Source organism: Chenopodium album, chromosome 4 (genome assembly GCF_948465745.1).
Source record: "Chenopodium album chromosome 4, dcCheAlbu1.1, whole genome shotgun sequence".
NCBI lineage: Eukaryota > Viridiplantae > Streptophyta > Magnoliopsida > Caryophyllales > Amaranthaceae > Chenopodium > Chenopodium album.
In genome coordinates this window covers 8,094,615-8,118,542 of record NC_137837.1, presented here as the reverse complement: position 1 = coordinate 8,118,542, position 23,928 = coordinate 8,094,615, and the positions used below count along the sequence as shown (strand labels likewise).

The 23,928-nt window shown below is 33.8% G+C and overlaps 3 protein-coding genes across 8 annotated transcripts; all 3 read right to left on the bottom strand.

The window, feature by feature from the left end:
- Positions 1-2,061: 2,061 nt before the first annotated feature.
- On the bottom strand, positions 2,062-7,190 carry LOC145626583 (cullin-1-like). 2 transcript variants are annotated; one of them, XM_081679036.1, is made up of 9 exons: positions 7,030-7,190; positions 5,515-5,676; positions 5,330-5,429; positions 4,221-4,406; positions 4,060-4,107; positions 3,772-3,972; positions 3,571-3,648; positions 3,285-3,374; positions 2,062-2,419 (listed from the first exon to the last, which is right to left on the bottom strand). In XM_081679036.1, exons 2-9 carry the CDS (start codon positions 5,640-5,642, stop codon positions 2,339-2,341), a joined length of 912 nt encoding a protein of 303 aa, XP_081535162.1. In that variant the 5' UTR covers positions 5,643-5,676; positions 7,030-7,190; the 3' UTR covers positions 2,062-2,338. The 2 variants fall into 2 exon arrangements, with proteins under 2 accessions (XP_081535162.1, XP_081535163.1); XM_081679037.1 differs by lacking the exon at positions 7,030-7,190 and adding an exon at positions 5,771-5,825.
- Positions 7,191-9,545: 2,355 nt separating this feature from the next.
- On the bottom strand, positions 9,546-14,190 carry LOC145626582 (cyclin-SDS-like). Its single transcript, XM_081679035.1, has 7 exons — positions 13,372-14,190; positions 13,083-13,253; positions 11,346-11,512; positions 10,813-10,941; positions 10,452-10,632; positions 9,957-10,001; positions 9,546-9,844 (listed from the first exon to the last, which is right to left on the bottom strand). Exons 1-7 carry the CDS (start codon positions 14,188-14,190, stop codon positions 9,812-9,814), a joined length of 1,545 nt encoding a protein of 514 aa, XP_081535161.1. The 3' UTR covers positions 9,546-9,811.
- Positions 14,191-15,996: 1,806 nt separating this feature from the next.
- On the bottom strand, positions 15,997-23,746 carry LOC145628813 (cyclin-H1-1-like). 5 transcript variants are annotated; one of them, XM_081681218.1, is made up of 14 exons: positions 23,632-23,746; positions 23,343-23,495; positions 22,441-22,513; positions 22,233-22,351; positions 22,065-22,138; positions 21,690-21,810; positions 20,827-20,895; positions 20,659-20,700; positions 19,794-19,871; positions 18,449-18,507; positions 18,257-18,341; positions 17,542-17,630; positions 17,356-17,444; positions 15,997-16,404 (listed from the first exon to the last, which is right to left on the bottom strand). In XM_081681218.1, the coding sequence occupies exons 2-13, from the start codon at positions 23,451-23,453 to the stop codon at positions 17,357-17,359; spliced, it is 1,008 nt and encodes a 335-aa protein (XP_081537344.1). In that variant the 5' UTR covers positions 23,454-23,495; positions 23,632-23,746; the 3' UTR covers positions 15,997-16,404; position 17,356. The 5 variants fall into 5 exon arrangements, with proteins under 5 accessions (XP_081537344.1, XP_081537343.1, XP_081537347.1 ...); XM_081681217.1 differs by having other exon boundaries at positions 17,361-17,444; XM_081681221.1 differs by having other exon boundaries at positions 17,356-17,441.
- Between the last annotated feature and the right edge of the window lie 182 nt (positions 23,747-23,928).

Genomic DNA, 23,928 nt, shown 5'->3' with positions numbered 1-23,928 from the left:
TAGAAAATTTTGTTGCTAAAAAAAAAAAAAGAGAAAATTTTGTTGTTTTTTGTCGGAGAAAATTTAGCATAGTTAAGCAGTTACAAGCTTACAGTAAATATAAACTCGCTTTCAATTCCATAAATGTAGAAGGATCGTCATTAAGCTAATAAATAAATAGTAAATGAGATCGATAGCGATGTATTCGCTAGAGCATGTCTAATGTCATGCTTAAATGACAATATAACCCTAACCTGACCTAGTAACCTCCGGCCATATCAAAATCCAAATAATGTTTTTTATCTATATTTTTCATCTCGTTTGACAAGATTCGTGGTAGTAAGTAGATATTAGACTAACGAGTAGTTGCCAATTAATTGTGTATAGATAGGCTTTAAGGTAATAATTGATAGTAAAAACGTTTGGTAAAACAGCGATTGAAATATTAATATCCAATCAAGTTAATTTTCGTACAAGTAAATGTCTTGTTTTGTAAATGTCTTGTGTATAACTCGAGTACAATTAAATTATAATTAAGTGTCTCTTTCCTATGGGAACCACAATTGACATTTTCATAATTTTACATCGGTTAATGGAATGAAATAAACATGTGGTATTTCCATTATTAAGCCAATAGTACATATCGGTAGAGTTTTGTTAAGTTTAACTAGGGATTCACTTCATATGAGTATTATTTTAATACTACAATAGTTGATACATAAAATTAGCATACATTGTCATCTTTATTAATTATTAGCACATACATATTTTGTTTATTGTGAGTTTTGTGACATATTGACATCTAGCAATATTTTTGTAGAAGAAATATTTGCAATTATTACTAATTTACTTTTCTTTTAGCCGAGAAAGATAATCTCATTCAATAAAATAAAATTATTTAGGCTTTTTCACTCGATATAGTATGCTAAAATCAATAACTTATTCCTCGTATCTTATTAGAGTTATTGTTCATTATTGGGAAGTAAAATAAAAAAGTAGATAGAGCAAAGGCCTTTTCTTTTTCCCAAATCTTTTTTGTATAAGCTATTTATATGAAAGTTTTTGGTAAATACTACTCCCCCTATCCCTAAATTACATTCCTACATCTCTCTATTATGTGAGGGATAAATACTAGAAGTAAGAATATAATTTAGGAACGGATGAAGTAATGGTTAGTAGATAGCTAAACTCTATCATTGTGTAAAAGGAACAATATGGATGGATGAATAATTTATTACAAGTATTAGTTTGAGCAAACTTAGTAATGAGTAGTAAATTTAATTTTTTTTTTTTTTTTTTTTTTGAAAACAAATTTAATTAGCTTTGATAAATATAGTTAGTAATTTTCCTTCAACTATCACGAACCTTTTACTACGTACATTAAAAAACCAAGGATTAACATTTAGGCACATTGACAATTTTACCCTTGAAAGACAAGGAGTCACTTAGGAGTTAGGACACCAGAAGGTCCAGTCCAGCACCACCCTTGCTTGTCCAATGGAGCAACACCAAAATAAGTCCAATATAATAACAAACTAGGCCGATATACTTGGAAGTTGGAACTTTGTTTTTTGTATAGTAGATGGAATAGTAAATTTAGGGCCCGTTCATATTTACTTATTTTCAGTTCAGTTCAGTTCAGCTCCAATCAATTCAGTTCAACTCCAATCAGTTCAGTTCAGTTCAGCTCCAATCAGTTCAGTTTAGCTCAGCTCTTAAATTCCCTCTCTCATAAAAAATTCATTTCAGCTTAGTTCAATTCAGTTCAGTTCAGCTCCAATCAATTCAGTTCAGTTTAGCTCAGTCAGTAAATATGAACAGACCCTTAGTAGTAATACACTAGGACATAAATAAAAAAATTACAATATTACTTATGTTCATCCAAGATTGCTTATATGTACATCCACCATTTTTGTTTTGCACATCAAGCTTTGTTTTTAAGGAATTTCCTTTAAATAAGTATACTAAATCTACAATGTTTCATTCTGAATGACCTTACTCTAAGTCTTCCTCTAAGAGTAACTTAACAGAAAAGACGAGAATTGCAATTTTGACATACTAAATTAGGAAAACGATTGCGGATACTATAGGACAAACTAAATAAGAAATCTAGCATTTTTGGAGATTGAAGAAACTAGACATGGACAAGATATTAATGTTGAAACACATTATATATACAGGCATACAGTCACAGGCGACAGGATGTCTACAAGAGTCCTGCAGTAACTATCTAGCATCTTAAACATAATTCTATTGTGTATTACTACCCTTAAATATCGGTCAGAAAAAATGGTGATATCACTGTATGGAGGAATCTCAATCTCTTGCACTATATGTTACTTCCGAGTTCCGACTAACATCAAGGCTGTCGCACCATATTCCAGTTTTGATCCGTACCAGGATCCCCAAGATTGAGATCAGCACATTTAGACAGCAGATCCTACAAAATCAGCCATCATAATAATTGATAAATCAGGTCTGATAATAGAATCATGCAGGATCAACCCAGAATCCGGTTTAGAGATCATGGAAACAATTCAAATAAACATGATAATATGACATTGGGAATAGATTAGATCATTGGACACCTAGTCGCCTACAGTTCATATATCTGATATATGTACCTCAGGTAGAGTAAAATTTATTGTAAAATAAATTATTTTATCGCGAAAACTACTTGCTTTCAATTTAGCATAACAGTCACACATATCTACCCTCCCCAATGAAAGAAGGTATAGGTATCTACTAGGATTGAGCTGAATGCAAATTACATTAGCAAACTACAAAAGCAATAATTAAAAGACAATCAATGGCAAGCATAAAACTAATTCCATATCAGTGATTTGTGTTTGATTTCTGACTTATGGAAAATATCAGAAAGTAAAGGGTTACAAAATGATTCATATAAACCCAAAACTAATCCCTACATTCAGTTATATACAATAGCTGAATAACGTTGTTGAGTGTCACCCAGACTTCTTTGAAAGCTTTCCATACAAAAATTATCGTTAGGTCGGTGATGGTAAGGTTTTTTTTTTCCCCTCCAGAAAATAGTTATGTTCCAAAACTAGTACATACAGTTGTTAGCTGGTATTTACAATAAATGTACTGGTTTTAAAAAACTAGCTTTCCATAACTCTGTATCTATATGACTATATGTATCTTTCAATTTCAACATAAATTATACCCAATTCACAAATCAACTCAATTAAGTCTTTATGCTTCAGAAACAAATTATACTGATATCGTCCTTGTTTATAAATTCTCACTTTTACAGATTCCTCTGTTGGTTTGAATTTACATACCTGATAATCTGCTGACTTGCCCTGGTTTTCAGCCCTTTGCTTCTCAGCAAACTTTGTAACAACCTGATCGACTAAGCAAGACTTGACCACCTTCAAGAAAATGGCCACAGAGAAAATTTAGTATCAGCAAAAACCTCATCAGTAAATTCCAAAGTAATTTCTAAATCAAGTCAAATCAAAGTGAAATTATATAACTTGACATATATGCGGGGATCAAAGTAATTTCTCAATTAGTCTAAATCGATTTTGCTACCAAAGTAGGAGCATACTTAAGACACAAACGCACCTGCAGAAGCTTATCTCTTAAAGTTGGGTTGAGAAATTGACTAGATCTTTCAGATTCCTGATTTAGGCACCATTGCACCTGAAAGTTAACAAAAACCCCACAATTGAATAAGATAGATTATAGAATTATAGATTAGGTAAAAATGGTTGATAGAAAATCAACATGAAAAGAGTACAAGATACTAAAATTTTTGGAAACAACCTTATATGTATAATCAGCACATGAATCATTCAAAAGCCCATGTGAAGCAACTTGAGAATAGTGAGCAACAGAATCTGCAAGCAAGGCCTTTTCAAATTCATCATAGCAGGTTCCTCCTACTGTTCTTACAATGTCAAAGTACTCCACAACATTCTTAAGTATGTTACTATCAATCTTCTCTCCATTGCGATCCTGATTAATCTAAAATTGACAGAACAGGAGATTTAAAGAAATGCAATAATGCCCAGACTAATAAGTAATTAATAAAAGCAAGAAGAGTTGTCCTACCAATGCTATTGCAGCAGGAACTAATTTACTATTACACCTTGAATTCACCTGAAATATATGACAAGTTGAGGTACAGGCTATCAGTCAGGAAAAGGAAAAAAAAAAAGGCCTCTAGTGATTTCAACTAGCAGCAATGATTATACATTGAACAAATAGCCTACCAGATTGTGAAAGCATCTAATAGCTAGCTCCAAAAGGCCAAAAGCTCCAACACGGGGGATATAAAAACGGTCAAGGTAACAAAAGAATCTAGACAGCCACCTAGCCATCAATTGATAATTAGACCATTTCACCACAAGCTCAGTCAAGAGAGCAGCATCATTTTTATCTTCCAACGATGGAAGGACCTGAAAAAAAAAAGGGCGCAGAACAATCAAACACAGTAGCAAAACACAACAGCATATACAAAAGGACAAGTATCCTAAACAGAATATAGGAGTACTGACGACTGATTAATATCATGAATCAGCTATTTGAATAAATGAATCTTTTTTAGACGTATTCTTTGCTCTATAGACCATCTTTTCAAAGAAAAAATTTCACAAATTAAAGACTACCATATTCAGTAGCGTAGCTTTCCAAAGTTGGACTCATTATTGACTGTTCATTTACTCAGAGAAGAAATTTGTATGAGCAATTAACATAGCAAAAATAGTATATGCAAAACCACAGACAGAAGATGCCATTATGCCAAAACAAGAGTCCCTTAACACTGTCTCTAAAACTTTTACTTGTACCTTATTTTGGGATGATGGATACTTTTATGCCTGTATACTGTGTGTCTTGTGGTAAAAATAAGAGAATAGTAACCATCATATGTAGTTAAGTTTTAGGTGAAAAGATACTCAAGGATACAGCATGATATCCAGAGTATTCATTTAATCAAATGGAATATTGACCTGATTTTAGAACACTTTGTATAAGACCCAAGTATTTAAGAATGTACTGTACATCACAGCTTCAACCTTTGTGCAAACCAAAGACCACTACAGACCTTGACTAGCAAATTTCTGATAGTTAGGTCAACCACTTCACCAGTTCAATTTGTACAGCATGGTTTTTTGAGCCATGCCTATGTTAAAAAATAATATACACATAAATATAACCTAGAATAAAAATGCATAAAGTTTGATAATGTCTGAGTCTGACTATGATGAATTTGAAGTAGCTCTACATTTAAAGATTAAAAGATATTTTTTGTAAATTCAATGTTGGCAACAAGAAAAAAAATTGGCAGCATGAATCCTAATGGTCTGCAGTTGATTCTTACCAATGAGTAGATGCATTCTTCTAAACCATTCTGATATCGTTCGTAGAGCATCCTGGAATTGTCAAAAGAAGTCCTCTGGACACACAGCAGGTAAACACATCTACCAAAGTAAAGGAGAAACAGATTGACAAGAATAAAGGAAGACAACTAATGCCAAAATTTAAAACAAGGGCCAAATTGGATACTCATAAAATTTCTGGTACTCCTCTGCACTGAACTTAACATTAGAATATCCTTCCATAATCTTCCTTGTTCTCGAAAATGCCTCATCCAATATCATCATTCCATCTCCCAAACTTAGATTGCTAACCATGTTTGACAACTTAAAACCCACACCGCAGAACAATCTGGAAAGATCAACCCAATCGTTAACTAAGTTGAAACTATAGAAACTTCAGAAATATTCCATTTTCACGAATTATAAATCAAACTTGTGCATACCATGATTGTCATAAAGAGGATGTCAACAAATCCAAAAAATTAAAAAATATCTTATTCACAAAGACAAACTTAATATTATATATGGCTGGAACATCCAATAACTAGATTGATATAAGAACAAAACCAAATGAAATCCAACAAGTGAAAGAAAGAAAAACCCCTTTTTGCCAAGCAAACAAGTTCATTAGATTTCACAGTGTCCCAGCATAGTCTCGTCTCAATGATCTCATAGCCTAAACTCAATTTACAATACACTTCCCTCAACGCCTTATACACTTAAATGCCCTCACATGTAAACTCCCAATGTACTTCAGCTGTACTGGGAATTCTAAAGTCGTGCCACGCATTTCATGAACCCAAACTGAAAAATAACATGTAACTCATGGAATCAATTGAGGATGAACCTATTATGATAGAATAGATTAGACATCTAAAATAACCATAAATTAAACTACAGTGATGCTCTATAAAACCCGTGATCAAATGCCCAAACTCGATGCCCTGCGCACTTCAATGCCCTCACATAAACATAATGTGGTTAAGGCCATGCATTCCATGAGCTTAGTAAGCAACCTCATTGACCAAATCACTGGAAAAATAGCATGCAATATATGAAATCAAACACAAATGAATCTAATTAGACACCTAAATTGTCCATAAAACTTAGTTACTATGACCTTCATAAAACCCAGAAATGAGGAAATAAAACTAAGGATCAATTTGATCTTAAAAAAGGTGTACTACATTTAACTAATTTTTTTTTTAAAAAAAATCAAATCAAATATACTACAATCATCAGAAATTGCACTACATTTCAGCTTACCCATTATTAACACAAAAATTCTTTTCACAACTAAAGTACTCACAAAATTCTCAAAACCCTATCAAATAAAAATTAAAAAATAAGGATCAATAAAAATTAAAAAATATATATAAAAAATCAAACCCACAAATTAAACCTCCAACCCCACTTCCCAAAATAGGGAAAAAAAAAAAGAAAAGAAAAGAAGAAGCAGATAATCATGATAAAAACAAATTAGGGGAAAATCAGAATACCCTAGAAATCTGAACAGTAGAATTTCACCAGAATTAGATAACTACGTAAAAATCAAAAACCCAGAATCAAAGTAAATTGGTTCTTCACTTCTTCAATATATATATATATATATATATATATTCAGAAAAGAAAAAAAAAAAAAAAATCACAGCAAAAAAAATGATGAAAAAAAAGATCAAAAACATGGGAGAAATAGTTTTACCAGAATTGGAGGCGGGTATAAGATGAATTGGTGGAATTTGATTTAAATTCCGGAATTTCGTTTGCTTTTTGGCTCCTCTTCGGGCCGGCAAAGAGAGTGGACAAATACTGTGAATGTAGAGAGGAAAGAGACAACAAAAATGAGTGAAAAGTGGGGTTGTTGTTGGTATTAATAAATTATGCACTCAAGAAAAAACGTCGACGTTGGAATATGCTACTCGTAATGTGTTTCATTAAACCCAATGCAAAATCATTAATGTATTAGACATTTATACATGAGTATTTGTTTTTATTTTATCGGGTTTTAAGGTGAGAACTCTGAAGAAGGTTTTATTGAGCTGAAATATTATACGGAATAGGTAGATTTGAGCTACCGGGTTTGGCTTCTTAGGAATTGAGGAAGGGTATCTACTTCTTTTATCACCTTAATTGTAATATGTACTCGTAAATCTTTTCACTAGGTTTTATGCATTGCTTACAATAGGAAATGAAAAATTAGCTATATGATTAACTATACTCATTTAAGGGAAATAAATGGTGTTGTGAATGCTCAAATAGACAAAAGGTTTTGAAAATTCATGTGAAGAAATTTCGAAAACTAAGGAGTCTCTAATTTGGTAATTAGTGGTTGCTTGACAATCATATTCAATTGTGATATATGGTGTGATATGTGATATGATATGAGATTATTGTGGTTAATATAACATGGTATCAGAATTCTTTATAATTTTTAATTGATCCTATGCTTTCCCATTATTTTTTCATGATTGGTTGCTAATTTGCTATTGTTAAAAAATCCATGGGCTAAATTTACATAGCGCTAAAATATAGGTTATCAAAAGCTTAGGGGATTTTCAGGGAATTGACAATAATTCTTGAATAGTGAGATTTAACCATAAATACAATACCTTTGTTCGAGTAGAGAAGATAATCATAAATTATAAACACGGGAGTTCATGAGAGAAGAAATTGAACAACAAACACAAAACCTTCGCAATAGTTGGAGAGAAGAGAGAATAAACATTCAAGAGTTTGAACACTCATTTGTGAGAGGAAATCTCGAACCATGTGCTTTTTGATATGTTACTCTTTTATTTAGGTGGCTACATACAAGAAACCGGGAGAAAAAAAAATGAGAGGCATGGAAACTTAGGGCCTGTTCACATTTACTTAATTTTAGTTCAGTTCAGTTCAGTTCAGCTCTAATCAGTTCAGTTCAGTTCAGTTCAGCTCTTAATTTTCCTCTCTCATAAAATATTCAGTTCAGCTGCAATCAGTTTAGTTCAGTTCAGCTCATTTCAGTAAATGTGAACAGGCCCTTAGATTTATTGGCAAAGATATACTCGTGTAACAAACGAATAAAAGTCATTTTCATTTCTTTATATTTAAAGATTTTTAAAATGATACACCTATTATGTAAAAGAACAAATGTTAATATCCGCATGTTAGGTAAGTATAGAGAGAAATATTTATTTTGAAATCTTTAGATTTTGAAGGGTGCGCACTTCACATCTATCCCTCTCTCAAACGTTGCTTAGATATCTAAAAGTTAAATAAAGAAAGTTTTTCTCATACAATATGTATATATGTTTATTTATAACAAATTTAGAAATATAGAAAATTGCATGTCTAAATTAACATGAACAATCCTTTTTCTTCTTGGTACAAAAGGAATTATTCCCAATTGATATCTGGCCCATTTGATTTATATACAAAATCCAAATGAAACATAATAATGCTAGCCTTATGTTATGGTTGTCTGGTTGATGCAGTGATGCCTACCTCCTTTCATATGAATCCGCAGGCATACCAAAATTTTGGGTCAAATTACGTATACATCATTGTTCTTTATCGCAAAAAAAATCCAATTATTTATTTATTTTTTTAATTTTCCTGGATTTCTGTACAACATCTTTTTGCAAATATTAATTTTGTCATTTTGTCCTCTATGGTTTATCACACCGAGTTTTAAATACAAACCAAAAGAAGTCAATAAAGTAATTGAATGATGATAGCCTTAGCCTGAATATGTGTCCATTCTCTAAACAATCATATATCATGCTTCTTATTAGAGGATTGAAACTAACAAGGCATGACTGAACTTCCACGCTACTGCTTCCAAAAGCATTAACAATATAGTTAATCCCCAAATTAGCCTCAGAAATTAAGTACTAATGATATAGTGATTCCACATTTTCATGGACTATAGTTGATATAACAATATGAAATTAACGAGGATCCATCTCTCATTAGATTGATGTAAAAGCAAATTGAACTCAACTGTTCAAAATTTGGATTCTATAAAGACTAATGATCAAAGCTTCATGCCTTTGGCAAAAAGCCGAACCAAATCAATAACGTTCATGTCCTCGACACTATGCAAACTTTGCTTGCTGTAGTATAAATTCCTACAATGACACATTATCACTATAGTCTATACAATTTGCAAAAAATTATCAACATAAAGAATAATGTTGTAGACGAGTTCCTGTTATGAGCACAAAGTTTTAATTTGTGTCGCGAACAATACATGTGAGTTACCTTAGCTGAACTCTTAGGCTGGACTTTGATGCTGATGGTATATGCAGGCGATCCCAGAATGAATTTTGAAGGACTTTTTCCTGTTCAGTCTTATGAGGTGAAGGTACACTTCACAAAAAATTGGGTACAGAAACAGTGTAGGAATTCTTATATACTAGACGAATATTGGATCTTCATAGCTTCTATGTGCTGTGTTAACAAGTATTATGGCCACAAAATCTGATCAGGAATAAAGTTAACCTTTACCAAGAGTACTTAGCCAACCATTCCAAGCTCTGTCAAAAAGAATCAAAAGATCAGAACATGACTTGCAGTGAGCTTTACTAGCCGAAACATTTTGAAAACCTTTGATGAATGATTAGAAATTATGGAATGCTTTTTTAATACCTTAATGCATTCAGGTAGATCGTCAACTTTTGTTCTAACATGAGCCTGCATAGGTTGACATAGTGTTAGACAATTGAAAGATTAAGTCTCGTTATAAAATGTGGGAAGACAAAATTAATTTTTAGTTTTCCATCATAAAATGCATTGCCTTCTGAAATTATAAATGGAATTACTGCTAAATTCAAACTCCAAATCTATCTTTTACAAGCAAAAGGAAACCAAAAGATACGCCTAATCTAAACATGATGCAATAGGTACCAGTCATTACAAAGTCCCAAACAAAAACAAATTGCAATGTGGGAAAATGGTACATTTTTAAAGTCAAATCTCAAAGACTAATTTAACAGGAAAAACAGAAAGGCAAGCAATTACTTTAAATCATGCATTCCTCTTAGTTGTGTGATTGATGTCAATCAGGGATGTACTAAACATGATGCAATGCAATAGAATCAGTATTTTAAAAAAAGAAAAAAGAAGAAGCTGAAGTTATGATACCTCCATGATCCTAAGGCTGAATTCATCTCGATTTGCTGCCAGGGAGACGAGGATAACTAGTGCTGCTGCCACAGTTGAGGGCCAATATCTGAGATGACTATGATCAAGTAGTGATAGACCAGCCAAGTACTTGGCTTTTCTTTGCATTTCTTCATCAGCAGTCACAGCTTTTAGATAAAACCTGAGTTTTTTGAGAAGGTAATCACACTTATCAGTAGTATGTATTATACCCCATAGGGATTTAAATCCAGTTCTGCAAATCATATCCAGTGAAATAACAATGTATACTATCTTTAATCATCGAATCTATCTATGCATCTAATGGAAGCAGATCAAAAGAATATCGGACAGTTGTATGTACCACAAGAAGTTGTAGATTGTTGGCGAGAAGCAATGAAATTTAAGGACTTCTTGCACTACCCATTCCATGGCCACTACTTCATATCTGCTGTACACATTGCTTCCCACATAGAAAGACTTTTGCCGAACACTGGAATTCAATTAGATTCATAATTAATCTAAAATCTGAGAAAATATAATTGCAATCAGTGTACAACAAGATGATACTGCCAACATAATACAATGAAAAGAAGAGCTACAAGCAGAACACTGTGAATCCACCAAGTCTAACAAACTAGGAAGCTTTAGTTGAGTTATGATCTGAAGCTATATTGTATTAAACATGTTTCGTTGTCATATGACTCATATCTTATCTATCTGAGACCCTGACCTAAGGAGACTAAGACCAATATCTCAATCGGTGAAAGCTTTGAAACTCCAATAATAGAACTGGCATGAATTGATGAACTAATATGATTAGAAAATAGCTGAATTGCTTTAAGTCATCTTATAAATGTGATTAAACAAACAACTTTAAGATAGATTTGTGGAAACCTGTTGTAAGGCTGATTTTCTTCAATTCTGATTGCTAAGGTGAAGCATGCTATACCAAGTAGTTGTAGGTTCTTCCTACTTGTGAAAAATCCTTTGCTCAGAAATCTATCAAGGAGGCGCACACCAAGAAACAAGGTTTCACTCTGGAGATCCTTTTTTTTGGTTAGCTGTTTGATCAAAGCATGAATTGTAGTCAGTTAACCATCTCCTTTATTTTTGGAGTAAAAGGCAAATTTCAAGCAATATGTCCAAGAAAAGCAAGGCTGCAGGTAAATTGCCATTTAGAAAGGGCTATATTCACCAGACTAAATGTTCTAGCCTTGAAGGCAATGTTGATAGCTATCCTAATCCACAAATAATTGGAAAACTAGAGCAAAATCTTGCGTAAATGGCTGAATGCATAGCATCTAGTTGTGAGAAAACGTGCAATGATCAAAGTAAATACCGAGTAAAAAGCCTTTTACAATAATAATCATTAATCATCAAAGTAATAATTCAGCTGTCCCAATAAGTACAAGTACCCCTTCTTCTAGTTCATAGGATTGTTTAGCATTTACTTCCTAATGAATAGCAATTTATGCAGTCATATACCGTGTCTTCGATTTAAAAGGACCCTTTCATGTTCCTAATGGAGTCTCCACATGCATTTAACAAAAAATTCTTACAGTCACTCTCATATGAACACGATTCCAAATTGTGCTTTCTCAATTGAGAACACACAAGAAACAACGATAATTTTAGAGTTTAATTAATCACATCTCCGAGTAGTTATATAATAGTACATGTTTCGAAAATTGTTTAGAAGGGTCAATTTAGGAACTTATCAATTGAAAACCTTACTTATCAAAACAACACATAATCAAAATTTACATATTTTACCTCTAGCAACAAAACTACAAGTAATTATTACTTCCAAAATAAAATAATTAAAAGAAACAGATCTAGTTGAGGACATGATTCGTGCACAACATTTTGGCATTTTACACGCGAAAACTCGTTTTGACAGTGTACCTTGAGTCTGAAGATTACACCATCAGGAACATAAATTAAAATTATACCTTACGTGGCAATATATTATTGGACATGTTCTTTAAATTATATAGCAACAAACGTGACACACTGATTGTTATTCTCTCTAACGAACAGTTACCGTTTGCAAAAATTAAAAAATCAAAAATTAAATTTAAAAACAATAATTAAAAGCTAAAAAAAGATGGAGGTTACGGAAATGCGCATGTTAAGGTGGATGTGTGGAAACACTTTAAGAGATAGAATCAGAAATGAGGTTATTCGCAAGAAAGTAGGTGTGGCGGGCATTGTAGATAAATTAAGGGAAAATCGTCTGCGTTGGTTTGGACATGTAAGACGGAGACCCGAGGGTGCACCGGTGCGAAGAGTGGAAGAGTGGGACCATGGAGGGATTAAACGAGGAAGAGGGAGACCAAAGATGACTTGGTTGGAAGGAGTGAGGAAGGATATGAAGTGCATGGATTTACGTGAGGATGAAGTTTTGGATCGTAAGGGATGGAGGAGAAAGATTTATGTTGATGACTACACGGAATAATCAAATTTGGTTCATGTTAGCCGACCCCACTTTTGGGATTAAGGTTTTGATTGATTGATTGATTGAATTAAAAGCTAAAAAAACCAGAAAACAACTTCTGCTGACGTCAAAGAATTTATGAAACTGTAAATTCAAGCTTCAACAATGGCGATTCGAAATCGAAATTAACTCACCTCGATAATCCAATTAACCATCAATAATCGTTGCTCAACGATTAATTCTCCGAAATCAGTCGCAAAATCATACTCTTCAACGTAGTCTTTCGCTTTCACCGCTTGATTTCTCTCTCTACTTCTCAACATTCTGTAGCTCTCTTCATCTTCCTCAACTTCAAATTTCCAGTACTACGAACAAACACACAATTGATCATCAATTAATTAATTGATAATAAAATAAAATTATTTAGCAAAATACAACATTAATTATTTCATAAATTAAATGATTAATTAAATTAATACTTACAGCAAGTTCATCAGAATACTGATCATCGAAGAGAGAAGTAACTTCGTAATCAGTAGAATCAGAGCTCATTGGTAAGAATTGCTTGTAATACTCTTTGAAGAGAGAGAAACAAGGAGAAGACGAATCATCGCCGGATTTCTCAGAGAATTGGCTGCCGGAATTCAACCACATTGAAGGAGTATATTCATCAGTGAAAATATCAAAATCCGATTCACCATTACCGGAATAAATCTGCGATTCAAGCTCGGAGAAGTTCGTTGCCGACGAAACTTCGTAATCATCATACGAAAATTGCTCAGAGCAAGCCAAATCAGAGCCGATTGATCCAATTTGAAAATCACCAGAATCACAGGAATAATGCTTCACATTCCTCTGCTCAACCGTCACCGTCGTATTCGCCGGAGGATCCACCGCCGCCGTGGATTCCGTCGGAGCGACGTCATTTCGCTTCGACTCCGCAACAACAGAGCATGATTCAACACAGGAATTCTCCGACACTGAAACCTCAGCAACCTCCTTCTTCAACGGCTTCAGAATCACTTCATTTCCAGCCTGAAACGCACCGTTTGGAGGTAAAACAACCGATTCAAGCGTCGTATTGCAGGAAACCTCATCACAAGTAGAATTGAAGGAGAAATTGCGATTAAGCTTAAGATCATCAGCAGCAGCATTTGAAGTAGTGAAATCGATGAGAACTGGAGAAATGTGAGCTCGTTTACGTCGTGGAATCTTCGATCGAACATTCTTCGTCAAAAATTCAGCAGCAGAAACAGCAACAGTAGCAGTATGAGTAGATTGTAGAGTAGTTTTTCGCTTCATTTTTGAATTTAACAATGGCAGTTTTGAGTAGTTTGTTGTTGAAGTTTGTCAGAGGATGAAGTTAGGGTTGAGATTTGCAGAGAATCAGAGAAAGAGGAGAGAGAAAGTAAAACTGCATGAAGAAGAAGAAGAAGAAGAAGAAGAAGAGGGAGGAGAAGGAGAACGTGTGTTGTGCGGTTAAAAAGGGTGAGGGGGGAGAAAGAGGAGAGAGAAAACTGTTTGTTATGGTTATAATGGGTTAGTGGACAGTGGTCCACTTTCTATAAGTGTCAACGTACTTTCTCTATGTTTAATTAATTATTTTATTTAATTAAGTTATTCAAATAAACGAGTAATTTATTTTTTGAATTAAACAAGTTTTTTTTTTTCTTTTTCAATTTTTATATTGAACGTGGATACATATAACCTTATCTGATATAAATTTATCTGGTTTGATTTGATATCAACCCTATAGTTCATCGCTTCAGAATAAAGGGGAAAGATAAGAGAATCCCCTACTTTCAAGTATTTTGTAGTAAGTAGAGCTCAAATTCGTGTTCGTGACCTTAAAGTCACAAGACCAAATCTACCAAACTTTGCTTGATATTCAATTCTAGCTACTTGGCATGAGGTTTCCTGCAATATGAGTAGAGGGTCAAGTGATACATGGACATTTTTTTTTTTGGTGGGCGCATCCTCCTTGGTTGTGTTCCCCGATGCTGGGCTACCCCCGAAGTTTAAAATGCCCATACATAGACATTGCTAGAAGAGTCTTAGGGCCTGTTCCATTCAGATTATTTTCACTTCAGTTCTTAATTTCCTTCTCACATAAAATATTCAGTTCAGCTCAGCTCAGTCAATCAGAATACCCCCTTAGTATAGATTTTTATATTCACAAATAGACCTGGTTATTGGGCGGGTCGGGTCAAAGAGGGTCACGTTTTATAGGGTCAATATTGGGTCGGGCTAATGCGGGTCACGGGTCAATAGCGGGTCGATAATGGGCGGGCCTACAAAATATCAATTAAAAAAAATATTGGACAAAGCTATTATTAAGTATATATGAATATAAATTTATCTATGTAATTATTATTACATTATCTATTTTCTTTATCAATTAAATTGGAAAAATATTTTGGCTTTTAATGGACAGAATCTTTAATGGACAGGGCCCTTATTGGACAAGGTCAATATAGGGCCCTATCCATTAAAGACTCTGTCCATTAAAAACCCTTTAAACTTGGCCCTAACCCTATTCTCATTGGACTACCCTACCCAATAACCACCTCTATTCACAAATGACATGCATACCCTTAGTAGCATAACTTCCTAAGTAGTGAAAATATGACTAAAGACGATCTACTAAGATAGGGTATTATTCTACAATTCCTCACCTGATCCACTATCATTAAAGGGCTAATTAATTTGAACTAGTCTTTTGCCCCGTTAATCCTGTAAATTGCAAGGACATCACCAGTCTACATCAGTTCATCTTGTGAATTGTAGGGGTTTGCGAGGGGACGAGGAGGGTAGTCAACACCGACAAATATGGTCAATGATTTTATTAGTTTGGGTGGTTTTTTATAACATTTTTTTTTATTGTGGGTGATTTTTCATTAAAAAAATATATATATTTTTTTAGTAGGTGATTTTTGACAAAATTTCCTGTTTTATTTGACTTTTATAAACTTAGTTTGCATGAACTTCTTTTGTTTGCACTTATTTTATTTGAATTAAATGAATTTTTTTTTTTTTGGTAGGAACTTCTGTCTGAACTTGTTATTTTCATAACGGTTGTAAACTTGTAATCCACCTAAAAATACAGTATATAACAAGAGTTTAAAATGTTGCAATACATATAAATGACTGATGAGAAGGGCTTCCTTTTACAAGCTTGTAAATTCCTCATACAAGTTGATATAGAATCTCTGTTTGGTAGGAATAGGAATAAATGGACGACAAAATATGTTTTTCTGATGAGAAGGGCAGTAAAAGAAAGTGATGGTACTACGGATTACACCAGTTCAATAGCTCCTTGTACTGCTTCGCTCCACCAACAAACAGCAAGCGGCATCACCTCAGGTAAAGCTGTTGATTTCAATGACAGGATGAACTGATGTAAACTGGTGAGGCCATAGTTTATAGGCCTAGATAGATTGCAAGTGTACTCGTATCACACAACCGATCAATTATTGCGTCATACAGCCAAAAAGAGTTCACTGCAATACATATCACCTGCATATACAACCCAGTAAGCACATCAGCTGCTTAGCTACATCATATTCATAACATGTACTCATACCTATTTATATATCAAGATTAACCTAGAATTCGAAACAAAAGGGTGAGATTCCCTTCTAATTTAGTACTGCATCTCAAACTCACAATAACCTCACATTTCCTACTGTAGAAGTATAGGTAAGAAAATTTGAGCATTACTTCCCTTACGCCCTCAAACAAATTTCGTGCATATTACAGCATATTTCAGATAACTTGAGCGTAAACAACTTCACATATTATAGCAAATCGCACACACATGACGCATCACAAAAGATTGTATCAATAAATATTACAAGTCTGACGAAAAGGCTGAAACCTTACACAACACACACAGGTTATGTGAATCCAGACTCCTTCCAACTAACATTACAGAACTAACATTACAGATTTACAGTTAAACTCTATTGGTATTACCTTACTCTAAAATTAGGGGTTTTACAAGTGATCTTTTATAACTATCTTTATTATTTAGACTTTTTTTAGGTGTTTTGGGTCTATATTCCAAGCTATAAGTGTCGATTATTGGGCTATCTTAGTTCATTAGAAGTTAGACAGCATTGTTATGAATAAGTAAAAGCCTAGAGATTTATGCTTGATATATTTTCGAGTATTTTAAAGGTAATACTTTACTTTCACTAACTGGTTAAACACGCCAGGTGTCACCCTCCCTTTAGGTGATTTATTCCAGTCATACATATACAATTAAAAATATGCAATGTGCTTAATACAAGATTTGATCTCGTGATCTCAAGTTTATACATTAAAGTTTTATCCACTAAACTATTCAATAAATGATGTTATCTCCTTAAAGTAAAATATTAATAGTTAAACATTTAAGAGATATATTGCCCCAGGGCGCCCAGGCTTAAAAACTAATTATTCATTTAAAATACACATCAACAGGACCTTACTCTGCAGCAGCAGATTGTGTCGTTTGCATTTCTTGTGGATTTCTTTTAGACTTGTGCTTTGACTTCTTCTCTCTCTTCTTACTGCTGAAACCACAATTCATCAGTATTAGATATAGAAAAAGAGGCTTGAAACGCGATGGAAATTGAAATTCAAATTGACAATAGAAGGAGCACAAGTTACTCGTCACGAGATCCAGAATCTTGACATAATTTCAGCTTCTTAGCAACGCGTTTCATCTCATCATTATCACCCACTTTAATTGTCTTTATCTGCATTGTTTTGTGGATGGAGAAAAAGAAAGGTGCTCATTATCATTATTTGTCAACACAAGTTATACTGCTAATAATAAGTCATGCAATGGAAAGCAAACATTTTGAACATTAAGAAACTAAATGCACTTGTAACAGACTAGCCACTAGCGGGTGCATCCACAAAAAAAATAATTGACAATGATCAGAATATTTCCCAAAGAAGAAAATCAAGATATAAAAATTGTGACACTAAGTTTTGATTAACAATATACAGTTAATTGACATACTAACAGATTGTGACAAATTTCTGCTCCAATGTTCCAGTTCATAAGTTTTATCAGTCATAATCATTACATTCATCTCTTAGAATCATCTATATTATGTTGGTTCGTTACATGTTTCTCCTAAAATCTCTCATGCTCTGACTAGTGTTTGACACATACTATGCCTCTCAATTGTCCATAGCATTACATATAGAACATTTGACTAATCAAAATAAGGTTTCATCAATGTTATCAATCACGATGCATTATCAAAATATACAGCGTTGCAAAGAGTACAATGTCAATAACAATCAACCAAAAATTTGATGGACAGACTGTTATATTAAAATATCAGAATCTCAAGTGAATTATTAGAAGTACCAGATATTCTATAGCATTGAGGCCTTGGTCCAACTCTGAAATAGAGTGTTCAGATTGTTGGCGTGAGAGAATGCTATTAAGATATCTGCATAATAAGTGTATTTCTTAGCTAGTTACAATCAATGAAAAGTCAAATAAACCAAGCAGCAAAATATTCAGCGTTATATTTAGAAAACATAAGCAGTCTAATACCTGTCAAAATCTAGAACTAAGAGCTCAGAATTTGCCCTACGGAGTACAGCCAATGCCAACTGCAAAGAAACATTGTATGCAAAATCAAAAGTCAGACAGGTAATATTGAAAGAAGACTAAAGAAAAACACGTGAACACACAATCCTAATCATACATTTATAGTGAGACCACTGCAAACTATAACATGAACTCCTATGAGCTACAAATATTCTTTCCTTCACTGTCCATCGTTCAACATTTCTTGAGCCTTTTTTAAGGGAGTCCTGGTTGAACCAAGTCATATGGGTGAACTTGGGGCGGAAAATGTACCATAGTCCAGATAAACCCACCGGGTTTGATAAAGTTCATTGTTGACTACCCTCGCCACTGTAGCACTCAACCCATCTCTCCTTTATGGACCAATGTCATAAGCATAAAAATTCAAGACATCAAGCTCTCTTTAGCATTAACATATTGACATGATTACATGAAATGGAAGGAACAATTAGGAAAGTGTCATGGAAAAAATTAGCAGAGATTAGAGACAATGAGTAAGAAAGGAAAATAGATTAATGTTTAACATTCTGCTCAAGGAACTAAAGGAAGATCTGTAATCAATGGTCAGATTCAACATTGAAGTGTACAAAGCAGAGTTAACAAATGAATTATTAGAGGGTTTCATGTACAGAGCTAAAAGCCTGAAGATATAAACTATCATTGATCCTAGGTTTTACAATGATGTAATGGATTTTCAAGTTTGATTGCTGTATCTTTAGAGCCATAAAATGTCAGACCTAAATGACTGCTTGCAAATCTCTTTTGAATCAACATGGGCAAAGCATCAAATCTAGCACCATAAAACGCAATTCCAAATCTAGTTTTGAGGAAATTTAATGGTTAGTCACATATATCCTTCTTAATAAAGCTTATCCACATTTTCTCTTCAAGTAAATAAAAAGTGAAAAGGAAAGATAGAATGATTTTGAACATTGCAGGCTGTGGAGCTCACTGCCTTCTGCTGCTGCCTTTGATTAACTTAAGGCAAAAATACTCGTAACAAAAACGACCATGGGGCAAAATGCTTGTTAACTGTGTAATCTTTGCTCCAAAAACTCAAAATTTAATCAATGTACACATACTATTTTAGAATTATTTTGAGATTTATTAGTTATACTGTGGAGGGATGAAGTTTGGGATGGGGTAGGTTTTGGGGTTTATTATTATCACCATTAACAAGTGACATTTCTCAGCAACATCCACAGTGAAAGCATTATCATAAAGTTCATGATGCCCTCCTAAAAGACCTAGGCAAGCCTCAGCATGAGTACTCTCATCCAACCTTTAAATCTTTTCAGATAAAGAATACCTGGCCTGGAGGAAATAAAAGTGGTGCATCTGTAAGCATTGCTTTATCAGCTTCAAAGACCGCTCTCTGATTTAACTCCTGGAAAGATAGTAAGATACCAAAATAGTGAATAAGCAACACCGCTATCAAGATTAAATATACAAGAAAAAAAAAATTAAAACAAGAATATATGAAGCAACAGAAATAACACATATAATGATACAGATATCACCATATAAATAAATCTCATACAGTCTCAAGATCGGGTCTTATAAATAATGGCAGCAACCAATCACTAAAGAGGTTTAGCTACAGCATTATTTAGGGATCCTATTAGCTATATGAGTACAAATGCACCGCTTTTATTACCTAACATGAATTAAGGGTTTATTGGCTTTCTTGAAAAGTTACAAACAGTATATCATCCTAAAACACACTGCGAGCAAAAGTAAAATGGAAAATCAATTTTCAAGTACATCATAATCATCTCCTCCATGGCTATTATTATTAGTTGAAAGTTGTGCTTCCTCTATCACATCAACCTTTCCAAACAATCAACAATATGATTCACTTTTGAGAAGTGAAATTAATCCTTTTAATCCATTGAGATAACATCAATTTATATGCGTACGGGCGCAAAGCACCACATCAAACATTATGATCTATTCTTAAATAAAGGAGGTATACAGATAAACCATTCAGAAAATATCGATACCAAAAGGATCAGTTGCAAAATACCACATCAAACCACTATGATCCAGTCTGTCATGTAAAAAGCATGACAGCCACAGAAAGATATATTGCAAGACACATTTCATTCTATGTCCATAAAAAGCTAAAAAGGAAACAAAAGAATAATGTGTCTCAAAATAATAATGATGTATACCTGCAACATGTCAACTTCACCATTTGTCGCATAGCAGAAGTCCTAGAAAATCATAGTTAACAGACCAATAGGCCATTAATGCTCAATGAAAGTGGAAAACCAGAAATTTTACAGGAGCATATGCAAATTGAGGATATACTATAACAAATAGATTGGGATTTACCATACCTCCATATCATTGATAAAACCTTCAATTGATCGATATGGTGTATATACAATTAGATCAAATCCCAGACTCTGAAAAATTACATAATTATAAATGTCAATTAAAAAATAAAGGATATTATAGGGGATATCAAATTTTGCATTTCCCTATGCTTTGGATATACCTCACCAATTGCCCAATTGACTATTTACTGTGTCCTTTCAAATATGAGATGACATGTAATTTAGTTAGCAATTTTGAGTAAGAGTTTTTCGAGTTTAAATATATTAAACAAAACTCTCAAGTTCGCCCCCACTCCCACAAATCATATCCCATGGCTAGCCCCACCACACAGGCAGACACTATCATGAAAATTCTACTGGTACAACAAAAGAAGACCACTGTGGCTCGTGACAATGGGGGGAAATTACTGCAGACTGACCCAATTCCTTGCAAAGACCGTGATTTCTTAGCAGGGCCCCGAATACCTTTTTTTTATTTTTTTTTTTTTCTTTTTTTCTTTTTTTCTTTTTTTATGGGCCAATTTGACATATCTTAGTTTTAGTACAGATTATCTCAGTATTTGACATATATTCTAAGAATCTTAGTTTTAGTGGAGATGGAATAGTAAACAGAGAAAGAAGGTACGCTAATGAAGGAGAAGGAGAGACAGGATTTTGTGGGGAGTGCCGGAGTGGTGTAAGTTTCATTCAGGATATCTCCATTCACTGTGATCAAAAAGAGTAGTAAAATATGTATCTCTGAGACTGAAATCACAAAGTGAAGTATGGTCAAGGTATAGGGGCACCAATACAGTTCATATCTACAGAAAATATGCAAGAGTACATGGGAAGCGAGAGATCATTGAAAGAGCAATTTATTGTACCTGAAGGACTAGCAACTCATTATCTAGAATCATCCGGTGATCCTGCTGGATACCCTTGCCAAGCTCCTCAGCAGAGACATGGTTCTCCTCTATCTTACAAGCTAAATATATACATGTTAACCTACATATTTGCATACCAAAATACTTAATATTTCACTATTGAAGCAGATATAAATCTCTAAATTAGAAAAGTACAGAAGACAGTGCTCATTCACATACTTACCACTGGTTCCTAGTAATCTCCAACACATTCTAAATCAAAACCAAAATAAGGGCAGGAAGGTACAAGGTAATTATAAGTGGTGAAGGACAATATTCTACTTGTATATATTAGCCAAATACCGAGTTAATAGAAACAATAATACAATAACTTACATAACAGATTTTGGGTGATGCTCCATGACTGACCAGCAGAGATAAAACCTCTTATAGTATGTAAGTGCAGTAGCCTTGGAAAAAAAAAAAAAAAAAACATAGATGATTAAAATGAGAATTTCCACTTTGGTAGAAAGATTTTGATATCCACATAGTAAAACTGCAAACCTGGATTTTATGAGGAAATTTGAAGGCTCCACATACTTCTTGAATCTTGGTTTCATAATACACATGGAACATCTTTTCTTCTTCCACACTAAGTGGTTTTGCACGAGACTGCTTAACACCTTAGTGAAACATAAAATGCAGTCACAAACATGGAAGTTTACAAAACACGTATTGATGCGGTCCAAACTCAAAGAAGCATTAGCATTACCACCTGTATCCTTTTGGTTTCTAGGATGTGATAAAGACCCATCAGCATCAATAGCCAAATTTGTTGTACCATACTTCATGATGCATAAAATTAGTACATCAATTAGTGCTATATAAGATAAATATATAATGAAATCTAGTAAAAATGAGCAGGAATCTCCATGAACTGCAATTTCTTCACAGTTAGAAGCAGCTTACAACTTCAAACATAGATTAATGAAACGAGGCCGTGTAATGCTCTTAACAATTTAACATCAACCCAATACTCCTCGCATATGACCAATGCTTTTTCACGAACTACTATCTCCATCTAAATTAAGTTGTCACATCTACATCTACACCTACACCTAGAATATTAAAACCCTAACGCAATGGTAAAGACGTCGTTCTTACTAATTTCTGCCATGTTTTTTGCAAAAAAACCCAAGAAAACTAGTAATGAAAATCACTAAATCTTGTTAAATTGTTTCCTTGCATCTCTGTCTGTAATTTTGCATAGACTATTTTCTAAGCTAATTGTTAATGCAACCTTCTTTTCTGAAAATATGACCAGTCAATACTAAGTCCAACTTAGGAAAATCTAGGCCACTGAATGTGGTAGTCTTTAATTTGTAACTTTCATCAATCAAATTATGTTTCTCATTCGTCTTTGCCTACTTCTATCGATACAACATTGCACGGGTCAAAAGACTAGTTACTAGTTCAAATCACACTATCAACACGACTATTAATTCTAGACAGCGGAAGTGCCAAATACAACTACAATCATGGCGATTTACTATAGTTCGTACTACATCAATTTGTTACAACAATCAATGTCCATGAAAACCAAATAATTATCAATAATGCTAACAATTACACAAAAAGAAGATAAAAAAAAAAGTCCAAAGATTAAAACTTTACCTTCTCTAATGATTCTATAGCTCTTTGATTATGAGCTATGTACTTGTCATTCAACTCTTGTTGAGTGAAAATCCACTTTGCTCTTTGAGTAGACGTTTGGAAATCCGCCATTACAACGACTTTTTATAATCGGCGCTTTGAATTCCGACGAAACTGTGACAGAAAACTCAATTGTGAATTTAAAAAATTGAATTTGTAATTGAAAAAAAAAAAAAAAAAAAAAAAAAACCTAACGCAAATAAACAGGGGAAATGCAGAAAACCAATTAAGGAAGAAAAAGAAGACGAACTTGAGAAAAGCGTCGGGAAATGTCGCAAGGGGAACGCCGGAAGGAAGAAAGAGAGATGGTGAAAGACTGAAAGTGAAATGGCCGATTTCTATTATGTCAAATAAGGGCATTTCTTACCAATTGGTCGTTGGTGTAGTGGTGATTGAGACTACACTTGGTAGGGAGGACCCGTGTTCGATCCCCCGCAACAACAATCGGGAGGGGACTGGAACCTAACCACCCAGAACTGATCCCCGAATCCGGATTAGCCCAAAGGGTGAACCGGATGAAACACCCAAAAAAAAAAAAAAAAAAGGG

What these genes read in the sequence shown, in the direction of transcription:
- LOC145626583 (XM_081679036.1), bottom strand. Translation starts at nt 5,642, where the DNA reads ATGGTTAGCAATCTAAGTTTGGGAGATGGAATGATGATATTGGATGAG. An exon ending in TTCCTGCTGCAATAGCATTG is followed by an intron (nt 3,973 to 4,059) that starts GTAGGACAACTC and finishes TGTCAATTTTAG; the next exon opens with ATTAATCAGGATCGCAATGG. An exon ending in GTGCTGATTATACATATAAG is followed by an intron (nt 3,649 to 3,771) that starts GTTGTTTCCAAA and finishes GTTAACTTTCAG; the next exon opens with GTGCAATGGTGCCTAAATCA.
- LOC145626582 (XM_081679035.1), bottom strand. Translation starts at nt 14,190, where the DNA reads ATGAAGCGAAAAACTACTCTACAATCTACTCATACTGCTACTGTTGCT. An exon ending in GAAAATCAGCCTTACAACAG is followed by an intron (nt 10,942 to 11,345) that starts GTTTCCACAAAT and finishes ATTGAATTCCAG; the next exon opens with TGTTCGGCAAAAGTCTTTCT. An exon ending in ACAATCTACAACTTCTTGTG is followed by an intron (nt 10,633 to 10,812) that starts GTACATACAACT and finishes CAAAAAACTCAG; the next exon opens with GTTTTATCTAAAAGCTGTGA.
- LOC145628813 (XM_081681218.1), bottom strand. Translation starts at nt 23,453, where the DNA reads ATGGCGGATTTCCAAACGTCTACTCAAAGAGCAAAGTGGATTTTCACT. An exon ending in ATGAGTTGCTAGTCCTTCAG is followed by an intron (nt 20,896 to 21,689) that starts GTACAATAAATT and finishes GTAATTTTTCAG; the next exon opens with AGTCTGGGATTTGATCTAAT. An exon ending in GATTCTGGATCTCGTGACGA is followed by an intron (nt 17,445 to 17,541) that starts GTAACTTGTGCT and finishes TTGTGGTTTCAG; the next exon opens with CAGTAAGAAGAGAGAGAAGA.